The sequence below is a fragment of the Mandrillus leucophaeus genome, unplaced genomic scaffold (assembly GCF_000951045.1).
Source record: "Mandrillus leucophaeus isolate KB7577 unplaced genomic scaffold, Mleu.le_1.0 Scaffold489, whole genome shotgun sequence".
In the NCBI taxonomy this organism is placed as follows: Eukaryota; Metazoa; Chordata; class Mammalia; order Primates; family Cercopithecidae; genus Mandrillus; species Mandrillus leucophaeus.
This window is the reverse complement of record NW_012105242.1, coordinates 1,204,255-1,231,940: the sequence shown is the minus strand read 5'-3', so window position 1 is coordinate 1,231,940 and position 27,686 is coordinate 1,204,255. Positions and strand designations below refer to the sequence as shown.

Sequence of the window (27,686 nt, the reverse complement as noted above, 5' to 3'; positions counted from 1 at the left end):
GATGAGTTCATGTCCTTTGCAGGGACATGGATGAAGCTGGAAACCATCATTCTGAGCAAACTATCACAAGGACAGAAAACCAAACACTGCATGTTTTCACTGATAGGTGGGTACTGAACAATGAGAACACTTGGACACAGGGCGGGGAATATCACACATAGGGGGCCTGTCGCGGGGTGGGGCACAGGGGGAGGGACAGCATTAGAAATACCTAATGTAAATGATGAGTTAATGGGTGCAGCAAACCAACATGGCACATGTATACCTACGTAACAAACCTGCAAGTTGTGCATATATACCTTAGAACTTAAAATATAAGAAAATAAAATAAAATAACACATCTAAAAAAAAAATAAAACAAATAAGACAAATGGTAATTTTTTGCTAAGTTGAAATTTTTCATAATATACAGTTGAAAAAAAATGCACCAATGGTGATTTCCTCAGGCACTAATTTTTTTGACACAGAGTCTCTGTTGCCCAGGCTGGAGTGCAGTGGCGCGATCTCAGCTCACTGCAAGCTTCACCTCCTGGGTTCATGCCATTCTCCTGCCTCAGCCTCCTGAGTACCTGGGACTATAGGCACCCACCATCACGCCCAGCTAATTTTTTTTATTTTTAGTAGAGACGGGGTTTCACCGTGTTAGCCAGGATGGTCTCGATCTTTTGACCCCGTGATCCGCCCACCTTGGCCTCCCAAAGTGCTGGGATTACACGCATGAGCCACTGCGCTGGGCCATCTCAGGCAGTAATTTTATGAGTGATTTTTACATTATTACTTTATACTTTTCTGTATTTTCTAAATTGGTTTTATTATTTTCATTAGGAAGGGGGAAAAAAAGGCTGCATCAACCACACAAAGGTATTAAAATTTTCTCTGTCTCTGTGCACAGACACACACACATACGCTCATTCACTGATTGCCTGGCTCAATCAGGCTCAGCCACAAGTGCCAGCATCAGCCTTTTTGTAAACAGGTATTTCCTTTTCAGGAATCAGTCCCAGGTTCCCAGAGAAAATATGGCTTTGCTAGAATCCCTGCTAGTTAACAGCAGCCACACTCACAGCTCGATGCCGTGTTCGATGATTTCTTTTTGTTGCTTGATGACCTCAAATTGCTCGGGGTCATCCTGAACAGTTGTCTGGGTCCCTGAGGACACTGTGGACTCCATGGATGTCACACTACACCGTCTCGCCATGTCAAGGCCTTTCCCATCCCCCATTTCCTGATCCATGAGCCTCTCCTGACCTGCAGAGAAAAGTAAAGAAAGCCAAATAAGCAGGTGGGGGACAGACATAGCCAAGCTAGGTCTGGCTGCATGGCTCCCTTTCCCAGACCTGTAATAGCAACAACTCTATACCATAAAGATTATAAGCATGAAACCTTAGTATCAGATACTTTACTTAAAAACTTGTTTCCTCATGGAACTTGATGAGCTAATTCTTTTTTTTTTTTTTTGAGACGGAGTCTCGCACGGTAGTCCTGGCTGGAGCGCAGTGGCGCAATCTCGGCTCACTGCAACCTCCGCCTTGCAGGTTCAAGTGATTCTCCCGCGTCAGCCTCCAGAGTAGCTGGGATTACAGGCGCCCACCACCATACCCGGCTAATTTTTTGTATTTTTAATAGAGACAGGGTTTCACTATGTTGGTCAGGCTGGTCTTCAATGCCTCATCTCGTGATCCACCACCCTCGGCCTCCCAAAGTGCTGGGGTTATAGGCATGAGCCACCACACCAGGCCTTGATGAGCTAATTCTAAAATTCACATGAAAGCGTAAAAAAGGCAAAATAACGAGCAAGACAACTTAAAGAACAATGAATAGGAGGACTTACTTGCCCTACAAGATACCAAAAACAAGTGTGGTGTTGGTGTTAAAACAGACAAACAGAACAGAATAGAAAATCTAGAAAGAAGGCCAGGCACAATGGCTCACATCTGTAATCCCAGTGCTTTGGGAGGCTAAGGTGGGAGGACTGCTTGAGCCCAGGAGTTTAAGGCTGCAGTGAGCTACAACTGCACCACTGTACTCCAGCCTGGGTAATGGAAAGAGACCCTGTCTCTTTAAAAAAATTAAAATTCCAGAAACAGACTTACATACATAGGAACATTTGGTGTATCATAAAGGTGATGCTTTGAATCAGTGAGGGAATGAGCAACTATTAAAAAGGCACTAGAGCAACTGGCTCTGCATTTGAAACAATGAAGTTACAGCATAACTTCACACAACTCCAGATGCATTAAAAAGCAGAACTTTCAAAATAATATAGGTATTTAGCAAACTAAAAAGGCTTTTTCAATTCTAAAACAATTATACTAAGACAACTGTTCCCAGCAGTCACAGGAGCCTATTATGAATGGAGGTGGGTATGGCAGCAACGCTGTCTCACCGAGGCTGGTCTGGTGGTTGGGATTCACATACAGGTCTTTGCTCCACTCCACCATGCACTTGAGAATGGACACGAGACACTCCAGGCCTTTCTTCCTCAGGCTGAGCTCCTAAGGGATGAAGTGACACAGGAAAGAGACTTAAGAGGAAAACAAAGAGAACAGACATCTATGAGGCTTCCTCGGACCCCAGTGAGGCTATGAGATAAATCACTGACAGTCAGTGCTATTAAGGATGAAACAAACCCAGAGCTAAGAAGTGACAAGTATCAAGGATACATTGCGAAAACCCTGGACATCTCTAAAGATGCTCATTATAAACACTCCAGCAGCAAAAATATGGGACATGTGTTTTCCTAAAATGAACAACGTTATTTGGATTTTCAAAAGAAGTTTTCATTCATTGCTTGTGTGATTAAAAAAAAAACTTTAAATTTTATTATTATTTTTTTAATAACAAGGTCTTGGCCAGGCGCTGTGGTTCACGCCTGTAATCCTAGCACTTTGGGAGGCTGAGGCGGGGGGATCACCTGAGGTAAGGAGTTCAAGACCAGCCTGGACAAGATGGTGAAACCCCGTCTCTACTAAAAAGACAAAAATAAGCCGGGTGTGGTGGCAGCCACCTGTAATCCCTGCCACTTGGGAGGCTGAGGCAGGAGAATCACTTGAACCTGGGAGGTGGACGTTGCAGTGAGCTGAGATCGTGCCACTGCACTCCAGCCTGGGTGACAGAGCGAGATTCTGTCTCCAAAAAAGAAAAAAAAAATCACACACAAATAACAAGGTCTTAACCAGTGACTCTGAAAAAAAGGAGAAAAGAACCTTGAATTATGCTGCAAGTGTCTCTGGATACAACGTATCCCCTAAACACCCACAAATGCATTCCATTTTAAGGCTCACCCTTTAAGTAAATAAAAATACTGATTTTCAAAAATAAATAGCATTCTTAAATAACAAGTTGAATATGAGTTGCAGATCATCTAAAAAAACTGCAAATATTTTAGATTCAAAACAGCATCTCGGACAGCACAGATCTCTGTGATTCTAATGACAACTATGACCATCTTTTAGGAAAAATGCCCATACACCAAAATTCCACACATAATTCCAGGGAGGTCGGAGACCCTCTGACCAGTTCATTCAGAAACCTAGAGTTAAGCATCCTATTTTCTTTGTAGGTGCTCTAATAAGGTATTCGGCTCCTAGCCAATCTCCTTTGCCTCTATTGCAGACTGGGATCCTGTTTTCCATGCTATCTTTGGAAGGGTGACTGAGAATGAATTTGCTTCCTATGGGTCTCAGCTCAAAGGTTACCTTCTAAGGGATACTACCCTAATGACTCCATTAAGAATTACAGCACCCCACCTCCAGCACTTCCTCTCTGCCGTCCCTGCTTTATTCTTCTCTGCAGACCTTATGATCATCTGAACTGACTTCTTTAATGTCGTTTTATGATGGCAGGAAATGTGTGAATACGTATGCCTGTTTTGTTCACTGCTATATCAAGGACAGTGCCTGGCATGTGGTGGCACTCAATAAATGTTTATTGGAATGAATAAACTTTAATATAATTGAGTGTCCACAGTGTTTTTACCTGCAGTGGTGTCATTCCCAGCTCATGTCCACTTCTTCCCTGAGCAATTTTGGATAAATCATTTACAAGGCGCTCGAAAATGTTAGCAGCATTTAAATCACAGTCGTAGTTGACATAAATATCCACAACACACTGGGCATCTTGGAAAATAACATACAAGTATCAGAAATTCTGATCAAATAGCAGTTATGTTTTCTTATCAAACAAGATGTTTGCCAACAAATTTCCCCAGTGAACTACAGGCTCCGGTGGCCGCATCTCACTCAGGAAACACATGTTGGAAGTACTAGGAAGCTGGCAGAGAGGAGGTTGTTTTCAGGCCCGCTTCTGAGCAAACTGAAATCTCAGGCGGTTCATTCCACCTGTCCAAGGCTCACTTTTCTCATCAAGGAAGGGGCTAACAATTGCCTGATCCACCTCTTAAAGTTGTGTCACTCTTACAAAAATACATTTGATGCCAGACAAGCAGGATGCTTACTTTGAGGCCACACAATTGTATAGTGTAAAGTAAATCCACATTTACCATAGCACCCAATCAAAAATTGGCAGCACCAATATCTTAGGTCCTGTGACTAACAGTATTCAGCTTGTAGGTAATGTAACCAAGTGTTCCAGTTTGACGAGATTAGGGGGTTTCTGGGACATGAGACTTAGTGCTAAAACCAGGAAGTCCTTGGCAAACCAGCCTGAGTTGGTCATCCTCTAAAAAAGGAGAGGTGGGACAGGACTAGGTTAGAATTAGCCTTTTATTTCCAATCCTTCTTTAAAACTCTAAAAGGAGGAGTTAAAAGTCTTAATCTGAGCTTTGGCAAATTAAAGCATCAAAAGTCCAGTGGATGAGTGTCCCCAGGTGAAAATACCTGCACAGATCCTCGTCAGAGTCTGAATGACCATCCACCTGTGCTCAAAAGAACTTGTTGATGTTTCTAAAATGTTCAAGAAAATTTCTTTGAAAAAGACCTATATGACATAAAGACAAAGGAGGACACTAATTAACAGTTTCAACCAGGGCTCAAAACCTCCAAAGTCTTCAGAAGCCAACCCGATCCTGCAGTAAGTAAAGCACCCTGGGCAGGAGAGTGGAGCGCCCGCCCGGCTGGGCAGCGTCAGGACCCTGGCCTTGGTGGGGACGGCTGGCAGGGTAGGGGCCATCGGGGAGCTGCCAAGTGGAAATGCAGGACCCATGTTGTGACTTTTTGGAGAGAAACCAGAAATCTGGATTTTCATGTAAAATAGGATTTCTCAATTTGGCAACTAATCTAAATGATTTCAAACAATTTACAGACCAAACAGACATGTTTAGGGGGCGAGCCCAGCATATAGCCCATATCCTTTGGTTAAAATGAAAGGCACATAAGATCTGGGGGCAGTAACTTTTTTTTTTTTTTTTTGAGACGAAGTCTCGCTCTGTCGCCCAGGCTGGAGTGCAGTGGCGCGATCTCGGCTCACTGCAAGCTCCGCCTCCCGGGTTCATGCCATTCTCCTGCCTCAGCCTCCCGAGTAGCTGGGACTACAGGCGCCCGCCACCTCGCCCGGCTAATTTTTTTGTATTTTTAGTAAAAACAGGGTTTCACCATGTTAGCCAGGATGATCTCGATCTGACCTCGTGATCCGCCCGCCTCAGCCTCCCAAAGTGCTGGGATTACAGGCATGAGCCACTGCGCCCAGCCTGAGGGCAGTAACTTTTTATAAAAAGATACTCTCTTACTCATTTAAAAAGTTCTGATTTACTGGGGTGCCAGCTGATGAGTATGCCATTTACCCTCCCTGCCCCTGCCCACTCCTGAGTTCCAGATGGTAAGATATGAAACATTTTCATGAACCATTTTCCTAATGCTTAGTGTATAATATTAGCATTCTCAACATTGAGTATTATTATTAATAATAGTAAACAATCAAATGAAAAAACTTTGGAGTCCATACCTCTATCTGCATTTTCAAGTGCATTTTAAAGTTTGAAAGAAGAGTAAGAAAAATGGCAAGAGACAGCTCAAAGACATCAGGCACTGAAGAGACGCCGTTTTTGGACAAGGCCACACAGAGATATTGCTTGATTGCATTGATGAACATCTCGTGAGTCCTAAATACGGGGCCAGCATTTTGTAACACAGAGAGGAGCAGCTGCAGGGAAACCACCTTGGAACGCAGCTCATGGGATCTGGCAAAGAAAATGAAAAACCGTAACAGTGCTAAAAGAAAAAATGTCAAACAGTATGTTTCTTGAGAAGGCCTTGCTCCTCTACCAATGAGCAGAAGTTTAAAGAATTAATAGCACCTAAATGTCAGGAGAATCAGGGCAGATGGCATGAGGTGGGTCCTTCTGGAATTGCAGGCCCTTTGAGAACAAGAGCTGCCAATTCCTTTTTGTCCCTCTCCATCACGAAGTAGAGAATACAGCAGGAGCAAAGTGTCAACTGATTCTGGAGAGCAGGTTCTACAATTGCACTGAGAGAATCAATGACTTTACATCACCTGTGGGAGGCTGAGACACCTGGCTCACCCTATCTTCACACACCATGAAGACGGTGCTCTTTATCCACCTACCTCACAGCCCTCCCTCACCGCTGCCCATCCCTGAGTTCAGGTATGGTAAGAAATGGTACATTTTCATGAACTATTTTCTTAACACTTATTTTTATTTTTTAAAATTTACTGTTGCTGTGTTGCCCAGGTTAGAGTTCAGTGACACGATCTCGGCTCACTGCAACCTCTGCCTCCTGGGTTCAAGCGATTCTCTTGCCTCAGCCTCCTGAGTGGCTGGGATTACAGGTGCGTACCAGCACACCCAGCTAATTTTTGTATTTTTAGTAGAGATGGGGTTTTGTCTTGTTGGCCAGGCTGGTTTCAAACTCCTGGCCTCAAGTGATCCACCCACCTCGGCCTCCCAGAGTGTTGGGATTATAGGCGTGAGCCACCACACCTGGCCTATTTTCCTAATACCTATCATAGTATTAGCAGCATTCACAATAGATGAATTGAAGATTATTAATGACTAATGACAGGAACGACAGTGACAATTTATAAAGCACAAGGCCCCATGCTCAGGACAACACCGATATTTCATTTAATCAATCCTGTAAGATGATTTTCCATATTCCCATTTTTCAGATGAGGCTTGGTAAGTCATATAACCAAGGAACTGCTCTCAGGTGGAGGAGCCAAGATCTAAATGCAGCTCTTTCTGGCTCTGAAGCCTCTGCTTTCTTCACTCCACAGCACTGACATCCTTGTAGTAGTTTGTTTACTACAAAGAAATGTTTGGCTTCCCTGTGTCCCAATCTGGGGCTTAGATCTGTATCGATGAAGCAGAGGTTTCCAAACACAACAGGGAACTGAGGTTTGCAGGTATCCTGTCCCTCCCCCACCCCACATCAGGAGATTCAATCCACTAGCTAGTAAAAATGTGCTTTTTATGTGTTCAACAAACAGACTGTTTTTAGCATTCATATGCCAAGAAAAGCAAAACTGAGCAAAATCTTGGTTGGTGGGGATACAGAGACAATTCAATATGAAAGGACTATAGAGACTGCATGAGTCTCAAAGTTGTAAAACCATTCCTGCACTTACACTGACAAAGAGACACAACACTGAAACTTCTTGGAACAAGGGGAGTGTGAAACACAGTACCACGTGCTGCTGGATCATTGAATTGAAGATGGCCAAGAACTGCTGTCTGCTTACTTTGGGTCTGGAGGGCCTTCACCAAGGGGCTTCATGGACAGCTTGCACAGGGAGCGGAACACAAGGAAGGCATCCTTCTGCAGAACGTGGGAGAACCTGGCAGCCACTTGATGTCCTTGTGCATCCGATTCCTAGGATTAGAAACAAACATTAGCAGGGTGTGGTGACGCGCACCTGTAGTCCTAGTTCCTCCGGAGGCTGAGGCAGGAGGATCCATTGAGCCCGAGAGGTCAAGGCTGCAGTAAGCCATGATGGCACTGCTGCGCTCCACTCTGGGGAACATAGTAAGACCGTATCTCAAAAACTAAAAAGGGAGAGGACAAAAGTATAACTCTTATCAAAAATAAGAAATGTAATTATCTCATGGAAATTAAAATTCTTCTATTTAATAGGGAGACGAGGGATGTGGGGGAGGGGAGGATATGACAAAATAGGAGCTATGGAGGAGCCATCACAGCAATTCTACAACCTTGTTCCTTGTTCTTCAGAGTTGGTATGGGTGGTTTAAAATCAAACATGATCAAAAGTTAAGCTGTAAAAAAACCAAAACTAATACAGGTAATTACATTAGCTTGGGTAAGAAAGGTAGTTCTAAGAACACTATTGTAAGCCAGGGGCAATGGCTCACGCCTGTAATCCCAATACTTTGGGAGGCCAAGGCAGGCAGATCACTTGAAGTCAGGAGTTCCACACCAACTTGGCCAACATGGTGAAACCTCGTCTCTACTAATCCCAGCTTCTTGGGAGGCTAAGACAGGAGAATCGCTTGAACCTGGGAGGTAAACGTTGCAATGAGCCGAGATCGCGGCACTGCACTCCAGCCTGGGTGACCAAAAAATAATAATAATAATAATAATAAAAAAAAGAATACTGTTGCAGCTATTGCAGGATAAATGGGTAACAAAGGATAGGTATTACAAAATAAACTTTTTTCACCTAAAAAAAGGTAAATTACATTTAAAAACAAAACATAAAAATAAAATTTTTTGGCCAGACACGGTGGCTCACGCCTGTAATCCCAGCACTTTGGAATGCTTAGGTGGGCAGATCACAAGGTTGGGAGATCGAGACCATCCTGGCTAAGATGGTGAAACCTCTTCTCTACTAAAAATACAAAAAATTAGCTGAGAGTGGTGGTGGGCGCCTATAGTGCCAGCTACTCAGGAGGCCGAGGCAGGAGAATGGCGTGAACCTAGGAGGCAGAGCTTGCAGTGAGCCGAGATTGCGCCACTGTACTCTAGCCTGGGCAACAGAGCGAGACTGCATCTCAAAAAAAAAAATAAAAATTTTTTAACATGTAATAAAGATTAATATCCCCCACATATAAAAGTTCTTATAATTCTTATAATTCATTAAGGAAATATGAAAACCTTCCTCCCATATGAAAAAAATGGATAAGCAATGTACCAATAAATGCAAATAATAAAGAAACATAAATGGCCGGGCGCGGTGGCTCACGCCTGTAATCCCAGCACTTTGAGAGGCGGAGGCGGGTGGATCACGAGGTCAGGAGATCGAGACCATCCTGGCTAACACGGTGAAACCCCGTCTCTACTAAAAACACAAAAAATTAGCCGGGTATGGTGGCGGGCGCCTGTAGTCCCAGCTACTTGGGAGGCTGAGGCAGGAGAATGGCGTGAACCCGGGAGGCAGAGCTTGCAGTGAGCTGAGATCCGGCCACTGCACTCCAGCCTGGGTGACACAGCGAGACTCCTTCTCAAAAAAAAAAAAGAAACATAAATGACCTTATTACTCATCATTAGGGTAGGAGCTTTCTCCTATCAGACGAGCAAAGATGTGAATAAAGGCTGCTGCCTAGTTTTAATGAGAGAATGGGAAAATGGGTATTGAGAGATTAAAGGTGGACAGGGATTCAAGCAGTACCTTTCCAGAAGACTGACTTGGTGTTAAGGATCAAAAGCCTTAAAACTTCCAACTCCCACTCTCTTTCATTCATTTACTTATGAGACATGATCTCACTACATTTATTTATTTATTTATGAGATGGGGTCTCACTATGTTCCCCTGGCTGGATTTCTGGGCTCAAGCGATCCTCCAGCCTCAGCCTCCTGAGTAGCTGGGAATACAGAAGCATGCTATTACACTCAGCTAAAACTTCCAACTCTTGAACCATCAATACTACTCGCAGGAATTTATTCCTAAGAAGGAATTAAGAGTTATCTATAAGGATATTCATTATAGAAGCATTTCCTATGATAAAACTGGAATAATCTAAAAACCCAATAGGGAATTGGTTAATACAGTGATCCATACAGAATTTCACATGGCCATTAAAAATTTGTGTTAGCGCTACATACACTGATAGGGGAAGATGCCCACCATATAGTGTTTAGTAAACAAAGCAAACTGCCGCTTATTATATAACATGAGTCCCTGGTATAGATTTAAGTGCGTCCTCAAGGGGGTTAAAAAAAAGAAAACAAAAACAAACAAAAAAACCACCTTATTCTGGTCGGATGCAGTGGTTCATGCCTGTAAACCCAGCACTTTGGGAAGCTGAGGTGAGCAGATTGCTTGAGCCCAGTTCAAGATCACCCTGGGCAACATAGTGAGACCCTGTCTCTACAAATAATAATAAAAAATTAGCCAGGTATGGTGGTGCATGCCTGTAGCCCCAGATACTCAGGGGGCTGAGGCGGCAGGATCATTTGAGCCCAGGAAGTGAAGGCTGCAGTGAGTCGAGACCACACCACTGCACTCCAGCCTAGGTGAGAATGAGATTCTGTCTCAAATAAACAACAACAAATCCTTATTCTTTTTATGTATAAAGCATAGATATACATGTAGCATATGGATATCCAGTTTACTGGTGGCATTACAACTTAATGGGGGATGATGATTAGGAAAAAATGTCTACAAAGTTTTCTTGGAGGAAGGAGCAATAATGAAAAAGGTTGAGAAACACTGGTAAAAAGACAAAGAAAGTGGGGTCTTGAGGGACAGTCACATTGTATTACTTCCTATTTTGAATGCTTATATTTAATTTTAAAGCAATTTTTAAGAGAATAAGGCTACTAAAAAGAATAATGTGGCGGACATATTTATGGGCCTGAGAGAATGTTCATAATATAAATTGTTTAAAAAGCAGGTTGCAACACAGGATACACACTGTATTATTCTATTTAAGTGGAAAAATATGTGAGATGGAGGAGAAAAATCTAGAAGGATATAGGTAAGATGTTAACAAGGGCAATCTATGGGTTATGGATGGCTTTCCTATACATACTGACTTTCCAACACAGAGAAGGAAAGACAGGTAACTATACATTTTATTTTCCTATAATGAATGTATACTATTTTGAGAGAGAAGAAAAATAGCAAGAAATTTAAGTGTTAAAAGTCTGAGGAAACAGGGTTTAATAATGATGTTATATACCAAGCAACATTAGCACATTCTAAGAACTGAACCTGCTAATACAAAGAATATTGGCCCAGAACTGTGTGACTAATAAATGAATAGGGCTTGCTTATTTTAGTTGCTTCTTTTGAGGAAAGATTTTATTCTGCATTTTTTGAAAAAGTAAAAATGGCAATGAATCCAGAGGATGATCACTAACATACCAGATTATCTGCTGATGACAAGGACTGCCGGTCATCGGCTATTCCATTGGTCTGTGAGTTTTCATCAACTCCTGGGGGAATAGCACATTCCTGACACTCCAGTTCACCTAGAACTCTCTCAGGTTCTGTCAGACCATGCTTTTCCGCTGCTTCTTAAAACACAAATACAAAGTCATAGCCAAATTAGTACTGTACTTACCCTAAAAGGCTGCTTGACACCAAAAAGAAGTTATTCGTGAGCCTCCCAGCTGTTGCTTTTTCCCCTTTTCCTGTGCCACCAGCCCATGACTGACACAATCCTGGAAAAGCCTTGGCCAAAGTGATGCTTAAGCTTTATGAGTGTTTGTTATCCGCAGCCCCACTGCCAGGGCCACAGCAATATACAATTCTCTCCAGATCAATGGTGCCTCCAGAATTGTGTAATGCAGCAGCCCTGCCCACCCCCATTCACTTTTGAAAAAGATTAGAAGCAGCTAAACATGAAAGGTACAGATTTTTTAAACGTACCATTAATAAAGGAATTAGAGAAGAGTCAGTTATGACAGAAAACCTTAGTCACAGAGAAAAAATGTAAACCTAAGCTTCTTGGCAGCCATGTGAAAAAAGGGAAATAATTAAAATAAAGAATTAAATATATTTCATCATTTAATGAAGGAAAGCATATCTGATGATCAGCAGAGCAATGAAACTCTAAGAAAACTTTATAATGTGGTTCTTTATATATACATAAGGGATATGAAACAATGAGAACAATTTCCAATAACAGCTTTACAAAGCATATTTCATTCAGTAAGTATTTATCAAGTGCCTATTATGTGCTGGCTCTGCAGTAGTGGCTAGAGGACACAAAGTAAACGAGACAAACATCCATTACCTGAAGACTTCTTGTATAGACCCCAGAAACAAATCTAAAGGTATGAAATAAAGTTTTTCTATTTTACAGGCATTTCTATAAGAAGTTAAATAAATAATAGAATATGTATATAGCTTTGTGATACCTTAACAAAAAGATAGGGCTTAGAAAAGTGGCTTTCAAATCTTGACCTCTGTAAGAAATTAATTTAAAAAATTGTATCCCAGTATAGACACGTGCACATAAATAACTGAAACACATTTCATGAAACAATACTTAACATTATATGTGATACAGTCAGATCATTTGTACTCTGTTTCATTTTACTCTCTTTCGTTTAAAAAAAAAAGCTGATTAAAACCCACTAAGATTTTGATTTCTAGAAATATTAATGGTTTATTGGCATTGGAACAAAATGTTCAGCATACACCCACTGACCTGAGATTCTGGGCAGGAACCATACCATGAGGCAGTTATGAATGAAGCCTAACAAAATAAAGCTTCCCTGTACACCTGATACCTGCTGACAAGTGGAGTGTCCCCTTGACACATCAATGGCTGGCCATGAAAACTCAGCTCCAATGGACGTGGATCTCAGGGCTCCAGCCCACTTCTAGAAAGACCTGGACATCCCCTAATCTACAAGGCATATGGAATGGCCCTCTGCATCTCCATGTGGAGCATCTAAGCCTAACACAGTCAGACAATGTTTCTTTTTTTTGAGATGGAGTCTTGCTCTGCCACCCAGGCTGAAGTGCAGCGGCGTGATCTCGGCTCACTGCAACCTCTACCTTCCAGGTTCAAGCAATTCTGCCGCCTCAGCCTCCCAAAAAGCTGGGACTACAGGCGCGCGTCACCATGCCCGGCTACTTTTTGTATTTTTAGTAGAGATGGGATTTCACCATATTGGCCAGGCTGGTCTCGAATTCCTGACCTTGTGATCCGCCCGCCTTGGCCTCCCAAAGTGCTGGGATTACAGGCGTGAGCCACCGCGCCCGGCCCAGACTATGTTTCTTAAACCCAATCCAAATGAGACTAAAATCAGTCAGTAAAAACAAGTCATTTTTGAATCCCATATAAAAAACGGGCAGATGTGGGAAGATTCAGTTTCCATGAGCTCCATGAGTTCTTAGGGCAGGGAAGAGGAAACTCCACCACTAAAACATTTTGCTGAGGACTTTTTGGAGGAATGAGGGAAGAGGAAAGGCTGGGTCGTCCTTGGTTCTTACCTTTAATGGCAGATGTGACTACATCTTCCAAGATGTCCTTCACCACCTCCTGGGCTCCGTCATCAGTCCCTACACACACATCCAAATATACAAAACACACATGGGCATTTCCAGGAAAAAACAAAGGAAGAAGGGGAGATTACGGGGAGTTACATTTCAGAAGGCAAAGGGTGCAAATAAGTTCTCCCCAAGGCCAAATCTGATTGTGCCAATGAAGGATAACTTCCTTGAAATCGGGAAACTTAGGCAGCATCTGTTCTGCTTTTGAGGTTCCCTTTGTGGAACACTAAAACTCCACTGGCTTGTATTACTTTCTTCCTTCCTGAGTCCCAGTGGCTCGGCCCAGGGCCCTCCCCAACACCCCCAACTTGGAGGCAAGAGCCCGATTTTATCCAGCTAGGGTTCCTGGCAGAACAAATGGAGCTTTCTCTTGTGCCTTAGCCTCAGGGACCAACGAGCCTTGGTAAACGACATGCCTTCTGCTGCTCTGCCTTCCCACACTGTAAACCCAGAATCTCGCATGAGATTTCCAATGTGATAGTTAAGGATTTATTCAACTTTTATGAAATGATTCTGTAATATGTTAACCGTTTAAGTAGAAGAGGTTCGGTATCTCTTTTTTTTTTTTTCTTCAGAAAACTAGTTCTAGGAAAGAGTTTATATAAACAGCTCTTGACTAGATGTTTAGAAGTAAACATTTTTTTTTTTTTTTTTTTTTTTTGAGACAGAGTTTTGCTCTCTTGTCCAGGCTGGAGTGCAATGGCACCATCCCAGCTTACTGCAACCTCCGCCTCCTTGGCTCAAGCAATCCTCCCACCTCACCATGCCCGGCTAATTTTGTAGTTCTAGTAGAGACAAGGTTTCTCTATGTTGCCTAGGCTGGTCTTGAACTCCTGAGTTCAACTGATCCACCCACCTTGGCCTCCCAAAGTGCTGCGATTACAAGCATGAGACATTGCACCTGGCCGAATGTTACTCATTTATAAAACATCACGTTGACCAAAAAAACCATCACCTTAAAAAAGCAAAACCAAAATAATCCTTTGACTGTGTATTAATGAGAATTTTTAATCCAGCCACCATTTTTATGAGTTCTATGCTTGATCTACAAGGTCCTGGAGGGCAGTGCTAAGTATTTTCATTTCCATTGGGCACTTAACACCCTGGAACTATCTACGTGGCAAAGTAAATTCGTGTGGGAAATACTGATGTTATAAGCTTTTCCTAGAAGGCAAAGGGAACTTGAAGTTAGAAAACCCCAGAAACAGTCACAATCTGCTAAACTCACTTCTTATCTAAAAAGGATGATTTAGACTAGATCACTGTTACTCAAACTTTAGTCATTCTCAAACCACCTTCATAACTTTTGCCACATTCATGCACCACCATAATATTATATATTATTATGTATTTTAAATATACTGTTATGCGCCACATAACAACATCTGGTCAATGAGGAATCACATATACAATAGTGGTCCCGGAAGACTACCAGTGGAGCTGAAAAATTCCTATCGCCTAGTGACATCATAGCCGTTGTTATGTCGCAGCACAACTTATTACTTATATTTGTGGTGATGCTGGTGTGAACAAACTTGTGCTACCAGTCATATAAAAGAAGAGTACATGCAATTCTGTATCATACATAATAATTGGTAATAAACCAGTGTGTTATTAGTTTATGTATTTACTATAATATACTTCTTTTTTTTTTTTTTTTTTTTGAGAGACAGAGTCGCAATCTGTTGCCCAGGCTGGAGTGCAGTGACACGATCTTGGCTCACTGCAACCTCCGCCTCCCAGGTTCAAGCGATTCTCTTGCCTCAGCCTCCCGAGTAACTGGGATTACAGGCCTGTGCCACCACGCCCGACTAATTTTGGTACTTTTAGTAGAGACGGAGTTTTGCCATGTTGGCCAGGCTGGCCTCGAACTCCTGACCTCAACTGATCTGCCTGCCTCAGCCTCCCAAAGTGTTGGGATTACAGGCGTGAGCCACCGTGCTCAGCCTATACTATACTCTTTATTGTCATTGCCTTCTACTTATTTAAAAAAGAAAAAGTTAACTGTAAAAAAGTCTCAGGCAGGTTCAGGAAGCATTCCAGGAGCAAGTATTGTTATTATAGGAGATACCAACTCCATGTATGTTACAGCCGCTGAAGACCTTCCGGGGACAAGATGTGGAGGTGGAAGACAGTGATATGAATAATCCTGACCATGTGTAGGCCTAGGCTAATCTGTGTGTTTTGTGGCTTAGTTTTTAACAAAAATATTTTAAAAGTTTTAAAAACCTAAAAATTTAAGAAATAGAAAAAAAAGTTTATAGAATAAGAATATAAAGAAAAAATATTTTTGTGTATCTGTGCCATGTGTTTGTTTTAAACTAGATGCTATTACAAGAGCCAAAAGTTAAAAAAAAAAGTTTATGAAGTAAAAATGTTACAGCAGGCTAAAATTAATTTATTATTGAATAAAGAAAATTATTATTACTATTTTTTGAGATGGAGTCTCGCTCTGTCGCCAGGCTTGATGCAGTGGCACAATCTCTGCTCTCTGCAACCTCCGCCTCCCAGGTTCAAGCGATTCTCCTGCCTCAGCCTCCTGAGTAGCTGGGACTACAGGTGTGCGCCACCACACCCAGCTAATTTTTGTATTTTTAGTAGAGACGGGGTTTTACCATGTTGGCCAGGATGGTCTCAATCTCGACCTCGTGATCCAACTGCCTTGGCCTCCCAAAACGCTGGGATTACAGGCGTGAGCTACCGCGTCTGGCCAGAAAATTAATTTTATAGGCTGGGCACAGTGGCTCATGCCTATAATCCAGCACTTCAGGAGGCCAAGGCGGGTGGATCACCTGAGGTCAGGAGTTCGAGACCAGCCTGGTCAACAACAGAAACCCAGTCTCTACCAAAAATACAAAAATTAGCCAGGCGTGGTAGCAGACACCTGTAATCCCAGCTACTCGGGAGGCTGAGGCAGGAGAATCACTTGAACCTGGGAGGTGGAGATTGCAGTGAGCAGAGATCGTGCCACTGCACTCCAGCCTGGAGGACAAGAGCAAAACTCCGTCTCCAAAAAAAAAAAAAAAAGAAAGAAAGAAAATTATTTTTATAAATTTAGGGTAGCCTAAGTGTTTATGAAGCCTGCAGTGGGATATGGTCATGTCCCAGGCCTTCACATTCACTCACTGCTCACTCACTGACTCACTCAGAGTAACTTCCAGTCCTTCATGCTCCATCCATGGTAAGTGCCCCATACGGGTATATCAGTTTTTATCTTTTATACCGCATTTTGACTGCACCTTATCAACTCCTTACCACTGTGTTACCAATGCATATAGTATTCAACACGGTAACATGGCGTACAGGTTTATAGCCTAGAGGTGAAACTGCCTATGACCTATTTCTCAGAACATAACCCTGTTGTTAAGCAATGCATGACGGCAAGTATTTACTAGTGCTCTTTAAGTTAACTCACCTTAAGCAATAAAATTCACAAAATAACAGTTTTCATATGTTAGTTACATTTTCTGAATGCATATTAAAATAAATGACCTTTAAAATATAAAACGTTCTGGTGGGGCATGGCAGCTCATGCCTGTAATTCCAGCACTTTGGGAGGCTGAGGTGGGGAGGATCACTTGAGCTCAGGAGTTTGAGACTAGCTTGGACAACACAGCAAAACCCCATTTCTACAAAAAGTAAAAAAATTAGCAGGGCGTGGTGGCACACACCTGCAGTCCCGGCTCCTCGGGAGGCTGAGACAGGAGGATCACCTGAGCCTGAGAGGCAGAGGTTGCAGTGATTTGAGATTGCACCACTGCACTCCAGCCTGCGTGACAGAGTGAGACCCTGTCGGAAGGATGGAAGGAAGGAAGGGAGGGAGGGAGGGAGGGAGGGAGGAAGGAGTAAGGGAGGGAGGGGGTTCACTTACACAACATCTCACCTCTTGTAATTTGGTAAACATGACTAGATATTTCTAAGTTCCTTTTCCAGTCCCAACCTTCTCTGATGCTATGATATTAATAAAAGTATGGTGACAGTTTCCAATCTGTATCATACATTCCAAAGTACACAGCAACTCATTTACATTCAACACCCAAGAAATATCAATTCATCTTATCAGAGAAGCTACAGGCTCAGTGAGTTAGACCAGAGGCTATAAAGTGGTGACTGGTAAGTACCTCTGCCTGTACATATGTATTGCTTAGCCTATCTGCTGCTTTTCAAAACTTGAATTAGCTGCCAACGTTTAAAAACCACGAGACTACTCACAAAAACCAGAAAGGGCTTCTATTTAAAAAACCCAACTCTGTGGCAACACTGGGCCACAACTGGCTGGAACCAGGTGAGGCTGCCCTCTTCAGCCAGGGCACGAACTCAGCTGATACCTTGTTGCCTCAGTCCTCACCACTCCCAATCAACTCCCTTCCCCTGGGGCCAAATGCGAGGCACCATCACACTTGGACCAGTGTTGTTACTATACAGTAAGCAGGAAAGTAACATGTCTGTCAAGAGCAAATAGGAGGCTGACTGGGCAGGGTGTTTTAAGAACATCAGAGAAAAAATGTTCCCTTGTAGAAGTGAACTCAGCATGGAGCCTGCATGTCTGATCCAGGTCCCTGCTCTGCCACTTCCCACTGTGGGGACTTAAGTTACTTAACCTCCCAAAGCCTCAGTTTCCTTACCAGTAAACAAAGCCCTGTGAGAATGATACACACAAAGCATTTAAAACAGTGCCTGAAAAAAGTGAGCTCTCAAATGCTACTTTTTATTAGGCCTGTGTGTTTATATGTAGGTGCTTGTCCTCATGATAGAAGCCTGCTCATTTCTGTCACCTGCCTGGCCCTGCAGACCAAATCCATAATGAAAATTTCCAACGAATCACACTGCAAGTAGTTTCAGTTAGTTAAAACCTTCACTATCTTTCATTCCTAAGGAGAAAAACAAAATTCCACGTCAGCACGGATCTCCTCTTTCCCTCATGGCAGTTTTTCCATTTAAAGAGCATCAAGAGCAACATTTTTTGGAGGGATAGAGTATATAACTCATATTCCTTAATAGGCAGGATCCATAATAGTACTTACGCAAAATCAAAACATTCTCAGGCCAGGAAGGGCTAAGGAGAGTCAGAGAGCCCGAACACTGGCAGAAGGTTCCTGAAGAGGGAGCTGCTAAGGAAAAACCCCAATAGAAGCTCCAAAGCAGAAGACTCCACCCAGGAACCGTGGGCTGCTTCCCTTGCTGACCTGACAGCCCTGGATAGGTCTCAGAAGAGTCTTTTCTGGATGTTGTGATAACTACTACTAAGTCCGTTGTATCTAAGTTTCAAGCATGCTGTGAAAGTGTTCGATAAGCAAATCAAATCAAATCTTTGAAAGGTACAAAGAATCTACTCAAAAAACACAGGTTCTGCTGGTTCCCTGGGATGTCACCACCATTACTGATTAGGCACCAGACCCTACCTGTTTCAGACTCCATCCTGAAGCAAAATAAGAGAGCCACCTTGACTAGGTTCACACAGGAGAAACCTTGCTGCCATTCCCTCTCTAGCCAGCTGGAGAACACTCTCTGGTAGGCACTGCCAGTTCCCTAACTCATATCCTTCCTAACAGATCCTGAATTTTGTTTTGAGAGGGAATGTGCCTACATTTCTCAGCCTTTCTTGCAGAAAGGGTGATCATGTGATGAAGTTATAGCCAATGAGGGGTAAGCGTAAGTTATCAGGGGTGGCAACAAGTTCCAGAAGACTCCTCTCTAGAGGCGTGACTCAGCTGGCAGAGTTCTTTAGTCCTACTTCTTCCTTTTTCTTCCTACCTGGAACAAAACGACAGGATCCTGAGCCATAGATGACCCTAAGGATAGAAGTCACATGCTAAGAATAATGAGGAAAAAATGGGAGGAGTCTGAGTTCTCTCTCCAGTTAAATAGGGAGCATGAGGGATGGTGAGGCGGTAAGATTCATTCAGTCAACAAACTGAGTGTCTATGTGTCCCGCACAGTTCCAGGCATTTGGAACATATCGCCGTCTAAAACAAAGATCCTGGTTGGGCGCGGTGGCTCATGCCTGTAAACCCATCACTTTGGGAGGCCGAGATGGGTGGATCACCTGAGGTCAGGAGTTCGAGACCAGCCTGGCCAACATGGTGAAACTCTGTTTCTACTAAAAAATACAAAGTTAGCCAGATGTGGTGGTGTGAGCCTGTGGTCCCAACTACTCAGGAGGCTGAGGCAGGGGAATCGCTTGAACCTGGGAGGCGGAAGTTGCAGTAAGCCGAGATCTCACCACTGCACTACAGCCTGGGCAAGAGAGCGAGACTCAGTCTCAAAAAAAAAAAAAAAAAAAAATGCAAAAGGTGAGTTAAGAAATCCACAAACACATAGGTAATTCTACATAGTATCTGTAAAAATGTACACACACTGATGTCTGATGTTGGGAGTTAAAAGTCTGAATCCTAAAAACAAACTTTAACTCCTGGCCTCAAGTAATCTGCCTGCCTTGGCCTTACAAAGTGCTGGGATTGGAGGCATGAGCCACCACAGATGTTCAGGTCTACTGGTGAATTATCTTCACCTACACAAATAACATGGGAGGCAAATTACCCCAGGAAGGCTGTGGAGGGGTTCCCAGTTAATTAAACTGGAAAACATTATGTTGAATGCCGAGTCAGCAGTACAGTGAGTGTCCATTACAGTTAGCTATGTGACGGTGATTACTACAGGACAGTCTGTGGGAGAGCCCCATGGTTGTGTCCAACATCCGCACACTTTAGTAATATGTAAAAATAATAGCCACAGAGGCACTAGAGCTCAGGCCTTTTCACTGGTACTTGAGGCCTGGACTCCAGTCCTGGGTACTTGTCTCTCTTGTCTGCCTTGTTCAACTCCCTCTTCTGAAGGACCTGTTCTTTCTTTAGAGCCCAGTCCTGAGAACTGGAAGTCATTTGCTCCTTTAAGATTGACTGACTGATTTAGAGATAGGGTGTTTATTTATTGAGAGACAGGGTCTTGCTTTTTTGCCCAGGCTGGAGCACAGAAGGCTATTCACAGACACACTGCAGCCTCAAACTCCTGACCTCAAGTGATCCTCTTGCCTCAACCTCCCAAGTAACTGGGAATACAGGTGTGTGACATGGCGCCCAGTTCACTTGCTCTTTTTAAAGGTTATAGCACACCTCCATTCTGACCCACTATTTGCAGGTCTGGGGTTTGCTTCTCCCAGGCAATCTGATTCCCATGTTCCTGTAAAAATCTCATAGGATGCACCAAGTATTGGCCACAAAATCCACAGCAACATGCTAACTGTAAATTATTTTCTCTTTGTTAGAACAGAACTTCTAGTTACTGTGTTTCTGCAAAACTGTATTCTAGCAATAACATTTTCTCCCCATTCATTCAAAAAATGTATTTGCTCAATGTCTGCTGCGTGTGCCAGGCACCATTCTAGGTGTTGGGAATATAGTGGTGAGCAGGACAGCCTAGGTTTCAGTCCAGGAACAAGTGAACAGAACCCTTCAGTAATTTTAGGTATTGTAAGTACTATGGAAAAAATAAAAGATAATGGGACAGATATGACGAGGAGCTACAGAAGTTGATCAGGGAAGCCTCTCTCAGTCTGAACTGAGAGACCTGAAGATACAGGGGGTTCAGAGGCAGGGAAGGGACAGTAAGTGCAATGGCACTCAGGCAGAAACAAGCACAGCCTTTCAATAACCAGAAAGGGCACCTGTGAATTGTGTAGCAAAAAAGAGAAAGAGAGGTATAAGCTACGAGGACAGGGCATAGATTTCAGTCTGAATGGCACAGGATGGGGAATTATCAAAGGAGTTTGAGCAGGGGTCATGTTCTAATTCATGCTTTTAAGAGATCACTTTGGCTGCTGTACAGAAAATGGGCTAAAGTGGAAGCACTTTTATGCAGCTCATAGAGACTTGGTTTTATATCTGCACAGCTATGCTTATTACAGTGCATTTAAATATTAACATTTATTGACTGATTACACCTTAATAAGGGTTACAGTAAAAACCTGGTCCTTTTCCTAGAGAGTTACAAAGGCAAAGATGACGACAGACACAGAGGGTGGGCCAGGGGATGCTGAGCACCTTCCTTAGGACTCTCGACAGCAGGAGTAAGTAGATGGCAACTCCGCGCTCACCCTGAGACAAACACCATTCTTGGTGGCAATTTTTTCTTTTGTGCTTTCCTTGAGTAAACGAATACCGAACAACATTCCAGCAACAACACTTGGTCTGTTCTCATGTACATCGAGCAGTCTGTTAAATTATAAAGGAACAAAACCTGCTCAAATATGTGCACCCCAGTAGGGAACACACTACCAACAGAAATCATTATCAGCAATGTGGCTGAAGAAGAAATTAGATCAGTTATGAAGACAGGTCAGATATTTTGTATAGAACAACCTGCTTGAGTGAAGAAGCATTTGACAGAATCACTTGGGAAAGGAAATTCCTGAAAAAATACCAATTTTGGATCTGGTTCCTACAAACTGCCCAGAGAGAGATATGAACAGTTAGACGTATCATAATAACTCAATCTAGTATTTCATTTACTTTGAGAATATAATCAGGTGTCGGTTAGCCTCTCACTTAAAAACCCAACAAAAACAAGTGATGTACATGGTCACCAGAAGAAGAAAACAAAGCTATCTGAGCATGTCTATCCATCCATCCACCTGCTACCTTCTGGCTCCTTCCACGGATATCTATGAGTGACACTTGGCAAGGCACGGAGATCCAGTGTAGACATCAGAATCAAAGCCCTTGTCCTCCTGTGGACACTGAGTAACTAATCACCCAATCAATTAACTACTGAAAGGTAAGTGTCCCAACCTGAACCTGCTGCACTGAGGCTGAAATGAAGAAGTAGCAGCTAGATACATCCCAGTACTAGTTAGAGAAAACAGCACAGCTGACAATGGGACACTCAACATCATGCCTCGCTGGTTGTGTTCCCTAAGAGAAAAGCAAAGGGAAAGACCCAGAAAGAGACAAGCTGTTATCAGAGGTTTCCTGCAGATGTTATGACATATGCTTCCCCCGCCCCTCACACAGGCTGATTCCCTCTCACACTTGGAAAAAGAGCCATACCGTATCAGCCCGTACCTGACAGTGATGAGCCTCTTTCTCTGGGCGCATCTCCATTTTCTGTGCTTACTTTTCCAGAATCACTCCTGGCATGTTCACCGTTGGTTAAATCTGTTTTTTCGGGAGTTGTTGGTTTGCTTTGTGCCTGACTGTGCTTCAAACGAACGAACTTTGGGGATACTGCTGCAGCTTGGATCACAGGGGACTGGGGTTTTGACTGGATTGGTTTTTCCAGTTCTCTGGCCTCCTGCAACTAAAAGGCAACAAAAGAGGGATACAATCTAAATAGTCTCAGCATTTTGGTAAGGAAGAAAGATTATGCCAGTCTATTACTTAAAAAATTTCCTGGGCTGGGCGCGGTGGTTAACGCCTATAATTTCAGCACTTTGGAAGGCTGAGGCAGCAGGAATTCTTGAGCCCAGGAGTTCGAGACCAGCCTGGGCAACATGGTGAAACCCTGTCCCTACAGAAAATAAAAAAATTAGCTGGGTGTGGTGGGACATGCCTGTAGTCCCACCTACTTGGGAGGTTGAGGTGGGAAGATTGCTTGAGGTGGGAAGATTGCTTGAGCTGGGAAGGTCAAGCCTGCAGTGAGCCGTGATCATGCCAGTGCACTCCAGCTTGGGCGACAGAACAAGACCCTCTCTCCAAAAAAAAAAGAAAGAAGTCCAGCCACAAGGATAACATATTTAAAAGGAAATAAATTCTTTTGACAATCTCCAAACAAATTCTGAACACAAATTTCAAAACCCGTTAGTTTCTCTAATGTTTAAAGCAAGAACAAAAGCACAGTACAGAGAATCCACAGGCAGAAGGAGTACCTTTAAAATACTAGCAAATCTTCACAGGCACCGAGGTCACACATGAGAGTTCAGAGAGCAATGATGTCTTGCCCCTAGCACATAAGTGCTGTCACTCACCACTTGGTTTTCCATGCGGGTGAAAATGACGTTGAGCATCTGAGTAAGGGTAGCCTTGGCAGTGGTTTGATTGATGAGATTTTTGCTGGCCAAATAGATATTGTAACATGTCCTCACCGTCTGCAGGATAGTACCCTCATGAATTTCAATGTGTGGGGAAGTCACTGCGGTCAGAAGAGCCTAAAACAGAAATCCGCGACCTTCACCATCAGGAACGCACATCACCTTCCTGCCCTCCTATGGCCACACTTTTCTACAGGGTCTGGTTTTGTTTTTCTTTTGTGTGTATGTGTGTGTTTTTTTTAATAAATTGTAAGATGGCTCTGCAAATTAAACTAGATGATTATTATCAAGAGCCAACTCCTATGGCTGTTAGTTGAAAAACAATGAACAGTTCTATGAAATCCAAATCACTGGAAACGAATAAATGGTGTTGAAGCAGACTTTCTACTGGCTCACTTTTTAAAAAGTCAAACTTCTAGCCAGGCAGGGTGGTTCACTTGAGGTCAGGAGTTCAAGACCAGCCTGGCCAACATGGTGAAACCCCATCTCTACTAAAAATATAAAAATAATCCAGGAGTGGTGGCACATGCCTGTAGTCCCAGCTACTCGGGAGGATGAGGAACAAGAACTGCTTGAACCTGTGAGGTGGAGTCTGCAGTGAGCCGAGATTGCACCACTGCACCCCGGCCTGGGCGACAGAGCAAGACTGCCTAAAAAAAAAAAAAAAAAAGCCAAACTTCTGAATTTTATTTAATACTGATTGAAAAACCTACAATGAATAATACGACAATTATCTCAGGACATATAACACTCCAAAGTGATCTCACCCAGATTAATCAGAAAATACATGTTTCGATGGTGGTCAGTTTCCCAATTCCCTGGTGGGTTTTCAAGAGAGCTTTAAGAAAGGTTTATCCAGCATGGAGCCCTCCCCTCATAATGCTAATACTTTCAGGACTTAAGATTTGGATCCTTGGCTACACCCGTCCTGATCCTTTTCTCAGACAAGCAGATGGTACTATCTGTGCCAAACCATTCTTGGCAGCAGAAATCGAACAGGGAAGTAGGACAGAGGCAAGTCAGAGATAAGAATATCAACAAAGACCCACTGAGAAATACAGACTGGGAATCCAGGGTTAACCAGAGGATTTCAAGACGATTTAGTTCACAAGCAATTTACATTGTTATTAGCTGAAAGGTTTACTTTGAAAACACACCTGGTTCCATTTTTCTTGTCTCAGTTCATGCTAATAAATTCTGACACCTAACAAAAGATCTAAGTGATGCTTAAATTTTTCTGTTCCACCTCAGCACCACCTGAGACAACACATGGTAAATTAGAAATCCAGATTCCCACAGGGACTTGCTTTCCAATTTAAAAACCAGACAGGCAAACAAATAGGTATACCTTAATTATTTGTAACTGAACCCCTTCATCGGTCTGAGGGCCCTGAAAACAATTGCAAATGGTTTCAACAATTCTGTCGATCAGCCGCTTCCCAGGGGCTCCACTGTCGGGGGCGTTGCCAGTGATGTGCCCATATGCGATGAGTTTCTAAATAGAGAGAAAGAACAGAGATTATAAATTTCTGCTTGGCCAGGACTGAGGCCTTCTGTGGCGGCCCACAACAGCAAAAGAGAGGCACTTCCAGTTCCTACAGAGTCCTCTGCTCCCCAGGAGCCAGGCAGGCATAACCACTCTGTGACCACAACCCTCGTCCTGTCACCTGACAGCAAAAGATGCCTGCAATGGAGACACAGTGTCCGATGAAAAATGCAAGGTATAGAGTGCTCCCCAGTATGCAACCATCTCTACAAACCTGAGGAATTAAAAGCTATACATACTCAAGACAGAGAGAAGATTAGTGGTTGTCCAGAGTTAGGGGGGTGGCGTAGGGAGACACAGGGAATGATTGTCAATGATAATATAAAAATGGTCTAAAGTTAGGTTGTGGTAATGGTTGCACAACTCTATCAATAAACTAAAAATCACGAAATTGTGTGTGTGTGTGTGTATATTTTTTTTTTTTTTTTTTTTTTTGAGACAGGGTCTCACTCTGTTACCTAGGCTAGAGTGAAGTGGTACGGCCATGGCTCACTGAAGCCTCCACCTCCCAGGCTCAAGCAATCCTCCTACCTCAGCCTCTTGAGTAGCTGGGACCACAGGCACATGCCACCAAGCTAGTCTAATTTTTCTTTATTCTTTGTAGAGACGGGGTCTCCCTATGTTGCTCAGATTGGTCCTGAACTCTTGGGCTCAAGCGATCCTCCTGCCTGTAATCTCAAAGTGTTGGGATTACAGATGTGAGCCACTGCGCCTGGCTTGAATTACACTTTAAATGGATGAATTGTATGCACGTTAATTTTATCTCAAAAAGCTGTTTTTTTTTATATATATATATGTGAATATGTATCTTCTTTCAATGGAAAGATACCTAAGAAACTAATAACATAATTGCTTGAGGGAGGAGAACTAAGTAGCTGTGAGCCGGGGTGGGACTAAGACACTCTGTAGTACATCTTTTCATTTTTTTCAATGTTGAATCGTGTCAGTGTATTTTCCAAAAATTAAAGTAAAAACCTCATCTGCATAAAAATAACTGCATTTCACACTTACATCAATAGTAGTGTGTTTCACCCACGAGCAGCTGCTTGGAACCTGCCCTCTCTGAGAGGTTACAGATCGGTCTGTGCCACCTCACCCACAACTGGGATGTCAGCATGGAGGACAGAGCTGGAAGGAACCTCAAAGGTCAGCAGGAGGATGATTTCTAAGCCTGGCTGAGAAACAAAATCACCTGAGGGAGCTCAATAAAAACACAGGTTCCTGGACTCCAGCCCAGACCTACTGAAGCAGAACTTCCAGGTGGAGCCCAGAGATCAGTGTTTTTCTCCAAGCTATCCAGGTTATATTGATGGTTGATTAGATAAAAGAATCACTCATCTGGCACGCATACATGTGAACTCTAAGGCATTCTCTGCCTCCAGTGACTTGGTGAAGACTCCTACAATTGCTGTTCTGTTCTTTCTCCTTTTGGCTTCTAGCTGGTCACATGCTTCTGCCCATACCAGGGGGACCCAGGGTCCTGAGGTTATCTATAGAGCAGCCACCACTGTGTGAGGAAGACTGGCCACTCTGCAGAGGTCCGACACTGTTTCTCAATGGCTTTTCCCCTTCCTTAGCTAGTGAAGTGTCACCACTCAATAAGCAGAAAGAAAAATGGATTGAGAGAGTGGCTGAGAGTAGAAATGCAATACTACTGGATGGAGCAACTGAAGGAGCAGGAGAGAGGCCTGCGCACACTCTGCTGCTCAAGTCCAACCCCCAAATCTCCAGGTGGAGGGTGTGTCGCCTGTGAAGGTCAAGTCCAGATGCCCTTTACCTCACCCCTCACATTGCTGCTGCTGGTGCAGGCTTCCTAGGAGGGCAGGGCTGTCTACCTGGAAAATGAGCTCTGGTTTTGACATTGCTTGTTCTTACATCTAACAGACTCAAGTCTGTTTTGTGCACTGGATTGCAAGTGGGGTGGTCTAGGAACTCCTCAAGTGTGAATGCTGAAAAGTGGGCTCCAATACTGATGCCACAAAGCAAGCTGGACATGGATTACTACTTTTGTACTTTAACTAAAGTATGAAAAGGACAGAAAGTATCCTCCCTTCTATAGACTTCTTAAGGGGCACATTACCCTTCAAATCAGAAAGAGTTTTAAGTATGACTTCCCCCCTCATCTGCGCAGGGAGATAAGGCCAGGAGAAAGAAGAGTTCCTGTATCCTGTGGATCTCTGGTTCTGCTTTCTCATCCTTCTCTGTGACAGACCCTGTTCTGGGCACTGGGGATACAGCAGTAAGACAAATGTAATTATTTTTCTCATAGAGTCTACATTCTCCAGGGAAGCACACCAAAGCTCAAAGTTCTAACTGGGACCTGTAGGGCCGTGTGTGACTTGTAGATACTGCCCCTATCTCCCACTGTCCCCCAGGTAGATGTCCCCACCTTGTTCCTTGCTAACGCCATGAGCGGTGGGAAGAGGGACACGGAGGGAGGCCTCTGGGCAGCTGGCCCACTGACACATGAATCAGGGCTTGCACAGGGACATTCTGCCATGGAGGGGAAGATGATGACAATATAATCCACTATAACAGGCCTTTATAGGACTCACTGCATGAAGGAAAATGCTATATGGTTGGTTTGTTGGTACAGAATAGGACATACTTAGTAATAAACAGAGGTTGCAGTAAGTAAGCTATATTACAAGTTATCCCACTCACATGAATGAATATATTTGGTACAAATTAAATCTTCTACCTCACTGGTCTCTTCTTTTTTTTTTTTGAGAC

General features: G+C 43.2%; 1 protein-coding gene across 1 annotated transcript in view; it reads right to left on the bottom strand.

The window, feature by feature from the left end:
* ARFGEF2 (ADP-ribosylation factor guanine nucleotide-exchange factor 2 (brefeldin A-inhibited)) overlaps positions 1–27,686 on the bottom strand; it is a 101,054-nt gene that overhangs the window by 65,686 nt on the left and 7,682 nt on the right. The window contains 11 exon segments of the mRNA XM_011995403.1: positions 1,065–1,248; positions 2,387–2,495; positions 3,979–4,118; positions 4,839–4,938; positions 5,902–6,136; positions 7,660–7,790; positions 11,242–11,390; positions 13,324–13,392; positions 22,443–22,677; positions 23,345–23,524; positions 24,756–24,902. Coding sequence (XP_011850793.1) covers positions 1,065–1,248; positions 2,387–2,495; positions 3,979–4,118; positions 4,839–4,938; positions 5,902–6,136; positions 7,660–7,790; positions 11,242–11,390; positions 13,324–13,392; positions 22,443–22,677; positions 23,345–23,383 — 1,391 coding nt within the window. The 5' untranslated portion in view covers positions 23,384–23,524; positions 24,756–24,902.